The 13,567-nt window shown below is 36.6% G+C and overlaps 1 protein-coding gene across 1 annotated transcript; it reads left to right on the top strand.

Moving 5' to 3' along the window:
• The first annotated feature begins 331 nt into the window (after positions 1–331).
• LOC104233680 (probable peroxidase 61) lies at positions 332–3,951 on the top strand. The gene is made up of 4 exons (XM_009787112.2): positions 332–678; positions 1,994–2,179; positions 2,501–2,660; positions 3,365–3,951. Exons 1-4 carry the CDS (start codon positions 421–423, stop codon positions 3,793–3,795), a joined length of 1,035 nt encoding a protein of 344 aa, XP_009785414.1. The 5' UTR covers positions 332–420; the 3' UTR covers positions 3,796–3,951.
• Positions 3,952–13,567: the final 9,616 nt, after the last annotated feature.

Below are 13,567 nucleotides of genomic sequence, written 5' to 3'. Positions count from 1 at the left end.
TAAATCTACACGTAAGCTTGAACCAAACGTTTGCATGCATGAGTTTACTGCTAAAAATATAACACCAATTAACTTAAAAAGAAAGTCTAAGCCCTCAACGCGTAGATTCACGTGAAATTCCATCACATACGTTTCTTAAAAACTCACAAAAGTGCCAATGGAAAAAACTAAGGATCGTATATTATGAAAAAGTGCATCGATCCACGAAAAATATTATTTTCTTCGAACTTCCAACTTGGCATTTCATTAATCATACGTGCCAGGTAATTAATCTCTCATCACCAAATCTATGTCTATATAAGGCTTTGTCAAGACAAGATTACACACTAACCTGTATCATATTCAAGCTCATTCGACACTAGTGCAAGACAAAGAGAAAAAGAAAAGAAGAAGAAGAAGATCAAAAAAGTATTAAAAGCAATGGAGAAATATTTAGGGTTTTTGGTGATTCTTCGTCCATTGATGATTCTTGCACTGAGCTTGAATTCAGGTTACGTGAATGCTGCCACGTTTTTGCCACCAGAGGATAAGCCACTGGAGAGGCATTACTATAAGAAGCTGAATACATGTGCAAATGTGGAGCCATTTGTGAGACACCAAGTGAAGCTGTTTTGGGACAAAGATAAAACTGTCACTGCCAAATTGCTCAAGCTGCTCTATGCTGATTGCATGCTCAATGTACGCCTCTCTCTCTCTCTCTTCACTCGATTTTTAGTATTACTCTCTCCGTTTCAATTTAGATGAGGTAGGTTGACTCGATATGAAGTTTAAGAAGAAAAAAAAGACTTTTGAAACTTGTGGTCTTAAAAGCGGGTAAAAGCTTTGTGGGATCATGACACTTGTGTGAGTATAAAAGCTTCTAAAATAGATAAAATAAAAATTTAAAAATGTGTCAGTATTTTTGGAACAGACTAATAAGGAAAATGTGTCATCTAAATTGAAGTAATAACCAGATCTTGTGATTTTTATAGACCGACTATTTTATTGACGATCAGAAATTATAACGATCGAATTCATGCCTTTCTTTACAAAGTAGTTGCTAAAAGTTTAATTGCTTTTCTTTCTTTCTTCTTCTAATCTTCTTTAACTTAATTAGTATATTCATTCCCCATGTCTTCTCGTCTTTGCTATACCAAGAATTTTACTTTTTTCAATCGTTACCACTTAAAACATGGTGCAGCCGCCAGAAAATTCAATATTACCTAATAACTATAATTTCTATTAACTTTATCCTGAGATTTTAACAAACCGACTCATGCTTTTGCTAGTGGCTTTTGCTAAAAATATCAATCTTATAATTCAAATAAGGGCAGTAGTATTAATCTCCATTGATTTTGGTGCGAAGAATATGAGTAAATAATATTATGTACGTACTCCCGGAATATTTATATTACTAATATCTTATCTTATCCAGCCCTTCCCTTAGGAAAGACGCTTGGGTAGCGTAGTAAAGGCAGATAGATACCTTTTACCATAAGCAACTAACTTTAATGCATGCCGTTAATATAGAGGACATATTTGACTATGATGCAAAATCTAAGCCTATAAAAATGGCGTGTCTCCTCTTTAATAAAAGAAAATGTATAAGAAAAAAAGGTGGAGGATTAGAAAATAAAGAATTTGCTTACTTAACTTTTGTTTTGGCAACACAATGGTTGTAACTTGTAACTACTGATAGTGTTTTAAAATTTCTCTGCATTAAGTTTGACCAAGCTACATCTTTTAATAAACTAGTAGTATGATTTACAGCTCCGCCTATAACTCCAGGATTGTGGGTTCGAGTCACCAAAGGAGCAATAACTCAAACAAAGGGGATCAAAGGGGACGGGAATAAAAAAAAAGTAGTAGTATATATGATTTAAGTTATTTGCAGTGATATTGTAAATATGATCTTTTTATGGTCGGGTGTAATTTAACTAACAATAATTGATTATTAAAATTTTTTATCAGGTTACTAATTTTTTTTAAAATGTGTTTCTTTATTATTGTCCAGGGTTGCGATGCATCAAATCTGCTAGTGGGACCAAACACAGAGAGAAATTCATCAAAAAATGCAGGGATGGGAGGGGGAGCATATGAATTGATAGACAGAATAAAAAAAGTTCTTGAAATTCGATGTCCCAGAGCCGTTTCTTGTACTGATATCCTCAGTCTTGCTACCAGGGATGCTGTTCACTTTGTAACTTCTCTCTCTTTCCTTCAGATTATTTTAATCGACATTTCTTAAATACTTGTTTATATGAATGGATTTAATTAAGTTTGATAATATAGAGAATTTATACTATCGATTTAACTTGCACATCAGTACACATAATTTAAACTTTATACAAAATACTTGCAATACATCTATTGTTTTGATATGGTGAAAATCATTTTTTTATTAGGATTAATCATGTGCGCGATACATTAACTAATTAAAAACCCCCTAATCCATTTTTTTTTTTTTTTTAAAATTGCCTAATTGAAAACCGTTTTTGGCTTTAATTGTGGCATATTATAGGCAGGTGGGCCATCTTATCCAGTGTTTTTGGGAAGAAGGGATGGATTTGAGTCAAATGCTGCATGGATAGATTACCCTTCACCTTCCATGTCTTGGGAGGAAGGCCTTGCTTACTTTGAATCCAAAAACCTTGATGTTCAGGACTTTGTCACTCTTTTAGGTATGAGTTTATCATCTTCTTTACTTATTTTAACAGTATGTTACAATAGCCTTTTGACACAACTTAATTATGATCCTAATTAGTGTTTAGGTAGATCACTTAAAACTTACTTTATAATACGCTATTAGTTGGTAATGTGGTAAAAACGGTAACTGACCAGATTGGTCTTTGCACTGTTAGTGTATATTGTGAGGTATTTGTCCTAATTTTTTTATCATATTTGATTTTGTTATTTTTTGAAGGACAACATATTTACCATACGAAAAGGAAAAATATAATTCTTCCATATTTGGCTATTTTATTTCTTGTAGGAAAATATTTGGACTTCTATAAATTAAGGATCATTCCTTTTCATTTAGTAGCATCCACAATGTAGCCATATGAGGTTTGAGAGTCTTATTTAGGAGGGAGAAGCTTTCGAGACAAGTGTTAGTGTGTTACTTGTGTTTGCCTCTTCGTGAGCTTGTTCTCTCAATATTTTTGTACTCTTTTTTACATAGTGGATTGCTCATCTCCACCGTGGATGTAGCGCAATCGACTGAACCACGTTAAATGTTTGTGTCTCTTTTGGTATATTTCTCTTTTATTGTCTAATTTATCGTTGTTCAAGGTTTGATTGGCTAACTTCCGCATGACACCTGCTTTTTCGGTCCTACCATATACAACTTATTTTCTTCTAAAAACCATATTCATTTATCTTTCAGGAGCACATTCAATGGGGCAAGCACATTGCCGATTCTTCTATGACCGCCTTTACAATTTCAAGGGTACTGGAAAACCAGACCCCACCATGAAGAGATCTACCTTAGTAACCCTACGATCACAGTGCCCAAAAAATAGCAAAACCGATTCAGCTGTCTATTTCTCACCAGGATATGGTTCTAACTACACATTCTCCAATACATTCTATGGAAAAGTTGTAGCTCACGAATCTGTTCTTAGAGTTGATCAGCAACTATCATATGGAGCTGACACAAATGAACTAGTCAATGAATTTGCACACAGTTTAGAGCAATTCAGAAAGGCATTTACATTGTCAATCAACAGGATGGGAGGTCTCAAAGTGTTGACCGGTAAAAATGGCGAAATTCGCAGAGATTGCAAGTTTACAAATAAGAACAATCCCAATCTCTAGTAACAAGGGTCTTCAGTGCATAACTAATAATACGGAATATATGTAATTTCTTATACTGCTGATAAGCAGATATCCATTTTGTCATTTCAAACATTAAGGACAGTATATTGTAATAATCGATGACATAAGTTGAATAATAGAGATGTGGAAAATCTCTTTTGAGTGTTAAATTGCATCAAGTATGATCATAACATGTCTCAGAAATTTCCAGTTATTCTCAAGATATTTTGCTAGATATTTTCTAAGAAGTAAAATCATAAAATTGAATGGAGTTATTTTGATCCTATATTCCGCAACTCCGAAATCAACTCGAAAACATACTTCCTCTGGTTCATTAGAATTCTTTGCTTTGATATGATGAACTCAATGACAAGATAGAATTTTAATTTTTTATCAATAAGTCATCTACATAGACGAGGATGATTACCAACCTACTGTATCCCCTCTTAATGAACAACTTGTTGTCCAACTTGCTTTGAAGAAGACCAGATTTTAGCAAATTAAGGTTCCGTCAATTTTACATTCCACTTCCCAAATACTTGTTTAACAGTTTAACAAACCTGAATTCATTGTTCTCCCCTTGCTATGAAGCCTTTCAGACAATTCCATGCACATAGATTCATTCAATTATACAAATATACAATTACTTCGTGTCTTGATAAAAACCAGCCAAGGGAATTGATTAGAAGAGGGGGGGGGGGGTTTGTTGGAGTTAAGAAGCTGGACTACAATAATGTTGCTGATGTTGAGGCACACCCCACATAAGAAGAAGCCTATTTGGTTGTATTTATTGGTATCAACCCACTTATTTGGTAAGGCCCATTTTTTAGTCACTCTTTTGCAATCAGCGGATAATCCCACTTGTATATAGAAAACACTTTGGACTCTTCTGGAAGGATGTAGAAAACATTTTACTTTTTCAGATTGTAAAATGAAAATATCTCCTTCTCCTTTTTCTCTCTCGTTATTCTTTCAAAGCTTAGCATAGATTTCGTTCAATCCATGGAAATCAATGTTTTCACATGGTATTAGAGCGGAGATTCCGTTCCTACTCCTCACCATCTTCCTTGCGATGTTACCCTCGTTTATTTTCATCAGAGTTTTCTTGTTCGATGAGAAATTTGGGGTTTTCTGGTGTCACTGAGTCTTCTTCTGCAATCGTTGCTTTGAGAGGTTCGTCATACCTGAGATTCATCGGATTGACGTGGAAATCAGTCGATTCCTCTGATTTTTTTTCATTTTCCAACTGTTATGGTTCCTTTCAATTTCAAGGTCGTTACCGTCTTTCGATCACAAAGACGAATGGTATCTCTTGTCTAGCTCATTTTTTGTTGTTTGAATCTATTAGCTGCTAATTGTGGTGAAGATATATGACTGCATGTGCTGTGGTTGAATTCTATGAATTTTCTGACTGAGTAGTTGAAATCCAAAATGGTTAATGTTGTTGATGATTCTGTACCTGCTAGTTCCTTTGCTAATTTCGTCCCTGACCCGTCGAGTCCCCTGTTTCTCCTGTCTTCTGATGTTCCGGGAGTTTCCTTGGTTAGTACTCTTTTTTCTGGGACTAGATTTGGGGGATGAATACGAAATATGATTGTCTCCCTATCTGCTAGGAATAAGATAGGGTTCATTGATGGAACAGTTCTCCAACCTCCTGAAAATTCACCTCAATTTACGCAATGGGATAGGTGTAACAATATGGTCATATCTTGGCTGACCAATTCCCTTACACCAAAAATAGCTAAAAGTATTCAGTACTCTAGCACTGCCCAAAGTATCTGGACCCAGCTTAATAAAAGGTATAGTACTGTCAATGGTACCAAGGTTTTTGAGATAAAGCAAAAATTAGCATCCACTAGTCAAAAGGTTTTTAGATACAACATCTTATTTCAACAAGCTAAAGAAATTGTGGGATGAATTGGGTTTTATGCGTGCATCTCGTGGTAGTTCTTGCACATGTGCTGCCAAATCTGAGCTCCAAAGAGAAGATGACGAGAACAAGTTGCATCAGTTTCTCATATGGCATAATGACACCTATATTGGGGTTAAGAGTAATCTGCTCATGATGCAGCCTCCTCCATCTCTAGACACTACCCACAAAATCTTGCTTCAGGATGAGAGACAAAGACAAGTGTCCTCACCATCCCAATTCCATACTGATTCTGACTCTTTCAATGCCCATCTCAATAATAAGTTCTCAGGGACACCTGCCCTCCTAAACAGTTCGATCAAAGAGTTAATTTTGATCTCAACAAGTCAAATATAGTGTGTAGGTATTGCAAGAAGCCTGGATATTTGGTTGACAAATGTTATAAGCTCCATAGGTTCCCACCAGGTTTCAAATTTACTAAGGGTAAAAGGACTACTGCAAATGTTGAGGTGCAGGGTTATCCAAATTCTGTTGGTTTTCAGAATACTATTGAGAGTTCTCACTCTCCAGCTGAAGGGTCTTCCAAGTCAGAGTTCTTGATTCCTGGGTTAACCAAGGATCAATATTCACAACTTATGATGCTGCTTTAACAGACACAAATTTCAGAGTCACAACCTCATGGCATCTGCCAACTTTGCTGGTACTTTCCCTCCACCCAGTTGTCTAAAAAATGTATCTTATGGTGCTTGCATATAATTAAAATAGATGAATGCATTTGGATTATAGATTCTGGGGCCACTGTCCACATGACCTCCAATAAAGACCTTCTCTTTGACATTAAACCTTTAATCATACCATACTTAGTCACCTTGCCAAATGGTTATAAGGTTAAGGTAACATGTATTGGTTTCATTCAATTCCTTTGTTTTACAATGCATCATGTCCTCTATATTCCTAGTTTTCATTACAACCTTATCTCTGTATCTAAGCTTGTTTGCCAGTTGGATTCTATTGTCCTATTTACTAAGTTTTCCTGTTTGATACAGGCCTCTTCGCACTGGAAATTGGTAAATTGGATGATGGTCTTTACAGGCTTATGCAATCTTCTCCTTCTGTTCAATCTCATGCAACAACATGTCAGTCTGGTTCTATAAGTGCCCCTTTACTTGATGAAAATGTTCCTTGTAAATACGATTCTCTATTAACTGCTGATTCTATTTCTTGTTCTCATTGTACATACCATTCTGAATTGAATAAAATGGAGATGTTATGGAATAATAGACTGGGCATATACCTTTTGTTAGGATGAAAGAAATTTCTCATATACCTTGTAAATTCTCCACTAAACAGCCTTTCATTTGTACTGTTTGTCCAATAGCAATGCAACCTAGGCTACCTTTTCCTGATAGTTCTATTAAAACTACACATGTTTTTCAACTTATACATGTAGATACCTGGGGTTCTTATGGAAGTCCTACTCATAATGGGCGTAAATATTTCCTAACAATAGTTGATGACTTCACTAGAGCTACTTGGACTCACCTTATGGGGTCCAAGAGCAATGTTTTTCCTCTTATCAAAGCTTTCATTGCCATGATCAAAACACAATTCAAATCCATTGTACAAACCATTAGAAGTGATAATGCATTTGAGCTCGGGTCTAGTAATTGTGGCAGCAATTTCTTTGTTGAAAATGGAATAATTCACCAAACTTCTTGCTCTCACACACCACAATAAAATGGTGTGGTTGAAAGAAAGCATAGATATCTTTTAGAAACCTCAAGAGCCCTACTCTTTCATTCTCACTTACCTATTAGATTCTGGGGTGATTGTGAGCTTACAGCTACCTATCTTATAAACAGATTTCCTTCTAAACTTCTTAACAACAAAAATCCTTTGAAACACTTTTTGGACAAACTCCTTCTAATGACCATATTAAAACATTTGGCTGTCTCTGTTTTGCCACAATCCCTAAATGCCATAGAGATAAGTTTTAACCTAGAGCTGACCCTTGTATTTTTCTGGGATATTCATTGGCTAAAAAAGGCTACAAATTATACAATTTGAAAACTAATCTTACCCTAATATTCAGGGATGTATTCTTCCATGAAAATGTCTTTCCCTTTGCTTCTTCTGTGTCTATTCCCAATGCTCCATCTCCTCCTCTCAACCCCTCTACTAATTGGAGATAATTCCTTGCATGATACTCGTCCAACTGTACCTTCACCTTCTACTTCCCTTTCACCGTCTCCTGCTTTTTCACATCAACAGTCTCCTTCTTCACCATCTCCTCCTTCTCCACAACACCAACCTCCTTCTTTACCCACACCACATGCTCCCAGGAGGTCCAGTAGGACTCATGTTCCTCATGCTCATCTACAACAATATGTTTGTAACCTTCCTCCATCTCTGTCTGGCCCCAATTCTTCTTCTGCTTGTCTTCATAGTTTAGTTAACACTGCTGAGGTTGAGTCTGCCTCTATTCCTGCATAGTAGGAAGCCATGAGGAAGGAGTTTGAGGCTTTAGAAGCTAATCATACTTGGTCCATAGTCCAACTACCACCTGGTAAGAAACCTATTGATTGTAAATGGGTTTATAAGATCAAGTATAAGGCTGATGGGACTGTAGAAAGATATAAGGCTTGGTTGATTGTTAAGGGTGACACCCAAGTTGAGGGTGTGGACTTCACTGAAACCTTCTCCCCTGTTTTCAAGTTTTCAAGTGTTAAGTGCCTTGTTGCTGTAGTTGTCAAACAAAATTGGCATCTTTTTCAACTGGATGTCAACAATGCTTTTTTGCATGGTGATTTGGATGAAGAGGTCTATATGAGGTTGCCGCCTTGGTTGTCATCCACCCCTTTATCTGGGTCTGCTTCATCTTCTTCTCCATTGGTTAGCCTTCTTCAAAAGTCATTATACGGTTTGAGACAGGCTTCTAGACAATGGTATGCCAAGCTGTCTCAAGCCTTATGTTCCATGGGATACTCTTATTCTCTGAATATTACTCTCTCTTCTCTAAAAGTCCGGTTCTTCTACTATCTTGTTGGCTGCATATATTGATGATATTATTCTCACTGTTAATGATTTGAAAGAAATTAATGCTTTAAAGAGTTTTCTGGATAATGAGTTTAAGATCAAAGACTTGGGGGTTCTCAATTACTTTCTTGGGATTGAAGTTTCTTACCGCTCTGATGGGCTGCTCCTTCATCAGAGAAAATTTATTAGAGACCTTCTCAAAGAGTATCATTGTGAGGATGTTACACATGTTACTTGTCTTCTAGACCTGACTGTCAAGCTCAAGGCAGATATGGGAGATCCTCTTCCTTCTCGTGAAACCTATAGGAGTCTGGTGGGTAAGCTCAACTTTCTCACCCACACCAGACCAGACCTGGCTTTTGCTATACAACATCTCAGTCAATATCTTCAGAAGCCTACCTCCTTTCACATGCATACAACTTTGCATATACTCAGATATCTTCAAGGTTCTTCTGAAGTTGGGGTATTCATCAACAGCTCCCCTGATCTTTCTCTTTTTCCTTATTGTGATAGTGACTGGGCTGCCTGCCCAGATACCAAGAGATCAATTACTGGGTTCTGCATTCTGTTAGGAGGTTCTCTTATTGGTTGGAAGTTTAAGAAGTAGCCTGTTGTATCTATTTCTTCTGCTGAGGCTGAATATAGAGCCATTAGTAAGGTTGTAGGTGAGCTCACTTGGCTGGTTAGGCTGCTTTCTAATTTTGGTGTTCCTGTTCCTGCTGCTATACCTGTTTTCTTTGATAATCAAGCAGCCATCCACATTGCCAAGAATCCTGTCTTTCATGAGAGGACCAAGCACATTGAGGTGGACTGCCATTTCATGAGGACAGAGCTTCATGAGGGTTTAATTGCTTTGCACCATGTTCCTACTGCCTCTCAACTTGCTGATGTCTTTACTAAGCCTTTGACTGGCCTTGTTCATCATTCCTTACTGCTCAAGTTAGGGGTTCAGTCACCCTCCCCCTAGAAGGGAGGTGTTGGAGTTAAGAAGCTGGGCCACAATAATGTTGTTAATGCTGGGGCACACCCTACATAAGAAGAAGCCCATTTGGTTGTATTTATTGGTATCAACCCACTTATTTAGTGAGACCCATTTTTTAGTCACTCTTCTGTAATCAGTGGATAAGCCCAATTGTATATAGAAAACACTTTGGACTCTTCTGGAAGGATGTGGAAAACATTTTCCTCTTTCAGATTATAAAATGAAAATATCTCCTTCTCCTTTTTCTCTCTCGTTATTCTTTCAAAGCTTAGCATAGATTTTGTTCAATCCATGGAAATCAATGTTTTCACAGTTGTGTTGGAACTTAACCCACAAAATATTAACCCGCCCCGACCTCATAGCATTATTTATTTTTCTCAACCAGCCCTGCATCAACTCACCCCACCTCGCATATTTTTGCTTAGAAAAAAACATGAAAAAAATAATTCAAAATTTGATCCTCCTTCCGTTTCAGTTTATGTGAACATATTTCCTTTTTGGTCTGTTCCATAAAGAATGACCCCATTCTAAATTTGGAAACAATTTAGCTTAAACTTCCAATTCTATGCTTAATGAGAATCTTTTATAACCATACAAATACTCTAGACCCCTTTTGATTTGTTTAGGACCACAAATTACAAAAGTCTTCATTTTTTCTTAAATTTTGTGCTCAATCAAATAGGTTAACATAAATTGAAACGGACGGAGTATTAGTTTGCTCTCACAAAATCTTCATTCGGCAATCTACCCAACTCTATCCCTCAATCAAGTCAGATTTGTTTTTACTGTTAACGTAAAATAGTTCAAGTAAAGACAAATCCATATTGAAAACACCGAAAAATTTTCTTGCCAAATATAAGTTTTAGTTTCCGGTCGTGATTTAAAAATAAACTAGGAAATTAAGGAGAGGGAACAAAGAAGGAAAAGAGTGAAAGTCCCAATTTATATGACATTGTTTGGATTTCAAATGTCAAGCGAATTATTTCTTGGATAGTAATTTTTTCATATACATTTTAAATATTTTAAACTATTAATTATTATGACTTATAGTACTTTTTACATAATTTTCAAATATGTAAATTTTGTTTCAAAAAATGAAAGATTCTACATTCAAATGTATGGTTAATTAATTAATAAGAATTTAATTCTCGAAAAGTAAAAAATATCACATAAACAGAGGAAGTATATAAAAGACTCTTTGAGTGAAAGTCAAATAATTGTACTATATACCTTGTATATTGTGATGACCCAAAAGGTCATCACTAGTGTTGCAAGTAAATTCAGTGTCCCGGGGGCCTTAAAGCCCTCTTTTTATCTCCCTTCGATTTGCGTGCGCAGTCCGGACGCATTTTTGGAAAGCTTTTATGTGAAAACTAAGTGAAATAAGGAAATTAGCTTTTAAAATTGAATAAAGTTGGCTTTGGTCAACATTCTTAGTAAACAGACCAAGACCCGTGAACCGACGGTCTCGTAGGGTCTGTAGTAAAATTTGGGACTTGGGCGTATGTCCGGAATCGAATTCCGAGGTCCCAAGCCCTAGAAATGAATTTTTAAAGAAAATTATTTTTTGGAGAATATAAAGGTTTTTAGAAGTGAATTGATGTAATTCTTGATGTTATCGGGCCCGTATTCTGGTTCCGGAGTCCGGTACAAGTTTGAAATAATAATTAAGTTGCTTCTGTGGAATTTGGTAAGAATCGGAAGTGGTTTGGTTTAAAACGGACCTGAAGTTGAGAGAAAAAGGAAATTTCAATGTGTTTGAGTAATTTTATGAATTTAAGGTTGAGTCCGTAGTTGTTGATGTTATTTTAATAATTTGATCGCACGAGCAAGTCCGTATGATGTTTTTAGACTTGCGAGCATGATTAATTTGGAGCCTCGAGGAATCGGGTGAGTTTTGGATAGGCTTCGGAGTGCATTTAGATTTAGAACATGACAGTTGCAGGTTCAGAGAAAATTGCAGGTCTCTGAAGCCAGGTTTTGCGGTCCGCGGTGTAATCTTCGCGACCGCGGTGGGGTCTTCGCGTCCACGGTGGGATTTATACAGTCAGCGATGAGCAAGGCTGAGTCTTCGCGGCCGCGCTCGATGTTTCGCGGTCCACGGTGGAGCTCCGCGGCCGCGGTCCTTTTTATGCAGTCCGCGGTGAGGGTCTCAGAGGATTATATAAACAGAACTCTTCAACTATTTTCAATTTTTAAAACCCTGAAACATAAGAGGCGATTTTTAAAACACTTTTTCTTACCCAAAACACTAGTAAGTGATTTTTAACTTATTTCTTTCACTCCTTAACTTCATTTTACGAGATTTCATCCTAGAATCTAGGGTTGTCATGGTGGAATTAGGAATTCTGGGTAAAACCTAAGAATATTGAAATTTGGGGATTTAGACCTCAAATTGAGGTCGGATTCCAAAACCAATTATATATCCGGGCTCGGGGGTAAATGGGTAATCGGGTTTTGGTCCGAATTTCGGGTTTGGATCAAGCGGGTCCGGGGTCGATTTTTGACTTTTTGGAAAAATTATTGGAAAACATATTTTCATGTATTAGAATTGACCTATTTAGCATTTATTAACATTATTAAGTAAATTGTGACTAGATATAAGCGAATTGGAAGTGGAACCAAGAGGTAAAGTGGTAGTTGAGGCTTGATTGTGTTCGTGGCTTTGAGGTAAGTGTTTGGTCTAACCTTAGCTTGAGGGATTAAGAGTTGAGTCTTATTTGCTATGTCTTAATTGTTGAGTACGATGTATAGGCATGAGGACGAGTATTTATACGTTGGTGTCAAGCATGCCCGTGAGTCTTATACTATGATTAATGTGACTCCGTTTTATATTGTTCATGCATTATATGATGATTTATATTGATGAACAAGACTTGTGGAAGTATTATTGGTAATTGAACATTGTAGAGCGTTGGCTCAAGTTGAGAATTGAGTTGTGAAGTAAATGTGGAAAAGAGAAGAGGTTTATGATATTATCTCCCTTGCCGGGATGTTATTGCTTTTATATTATCTCCCTTGCCAGGTTGTCATTACTCATGATATTGTTTTCCCTTGCCGGGATATTGTTGTTATACTATTGTTCCCTTGTCGGGATTTTATTGTGATATTATTGATTTCTTTGCCCAAAATGCTTTGTGATTGTTGCTTAGGTGAGGAAGAGTGTAAAGCACGAAGGGTGATGTCGTGTATGATTTTGAGAGTGTTAATGCACGAAGGGTGATACCGTGCCAATATTGTGAGGTAAAAGCACGAAGGGTGATGCCGTACCGCATGATGTACAATGCCGTGCCATGATATGAGTGATAATGCACGAAGGATAATTTTGTGCCATGCTTATGTGAGATAAAAGCACGAAGTGTGATGCCGTACCGATTATATTGATTTTTATGGTGTGGACGAGAGTAAAAGCACGAATGGTGATGCCATGCACTTGTCTTTGATTATTGATTCTTGTTGATAGTCGAATTATGGTGTTCTTTACATTTATCTGCTGTCTTTCTGTTGTTACTTGTTGTTCCCGCAGCATGTTTCCCTCTCCTATCCTTAACTATAAATTTTCTGCCTTTATTTCCCGTTGTATATGATTTAACTGCACATGTTTATTTGGTAGTCTTGTCCTAGCCTCCGCAGGCCTTGACATCTCCTTCTATTCTTCCATACTGTTTCTTTTATGTATTTCGAAACAGCTTGTATTTATCTTTCGACCCCTATTTGTAGTATTCCTAGACAGTCTGTAAAGTTGTGACACCAGTTCTAGGTAGCTTTTATTTTATGGATTTGTATCGGTTTTATATTAAATTGTTACATTTCATTCCTCCGCTTTATTATTTCCGTTGATTTTGCAAATATTAATTCATAACTGCTAAAGGATTTAAAAATGA

Source organism: Nicotiana sylvestris, chromosome 12 (genome assembly GCF_000393655.2).
Source record: "Nicotiana sylvestris chromosome 12, ASM39365v2, whole genome shotgun sequence".
Taxonomy (NCBI): Eukaryota; Viridiplantae; Streptophyta; class Magnoliopsida; order Solanales; family Solanaceae; genus Nicotiana; species Nicotiana sylvestris.
The sequence above is the reverse complement of the archived record's forward strand: the minus strand, read 5'-3'. Positions and strand labels throughout refer to the sequence as shown.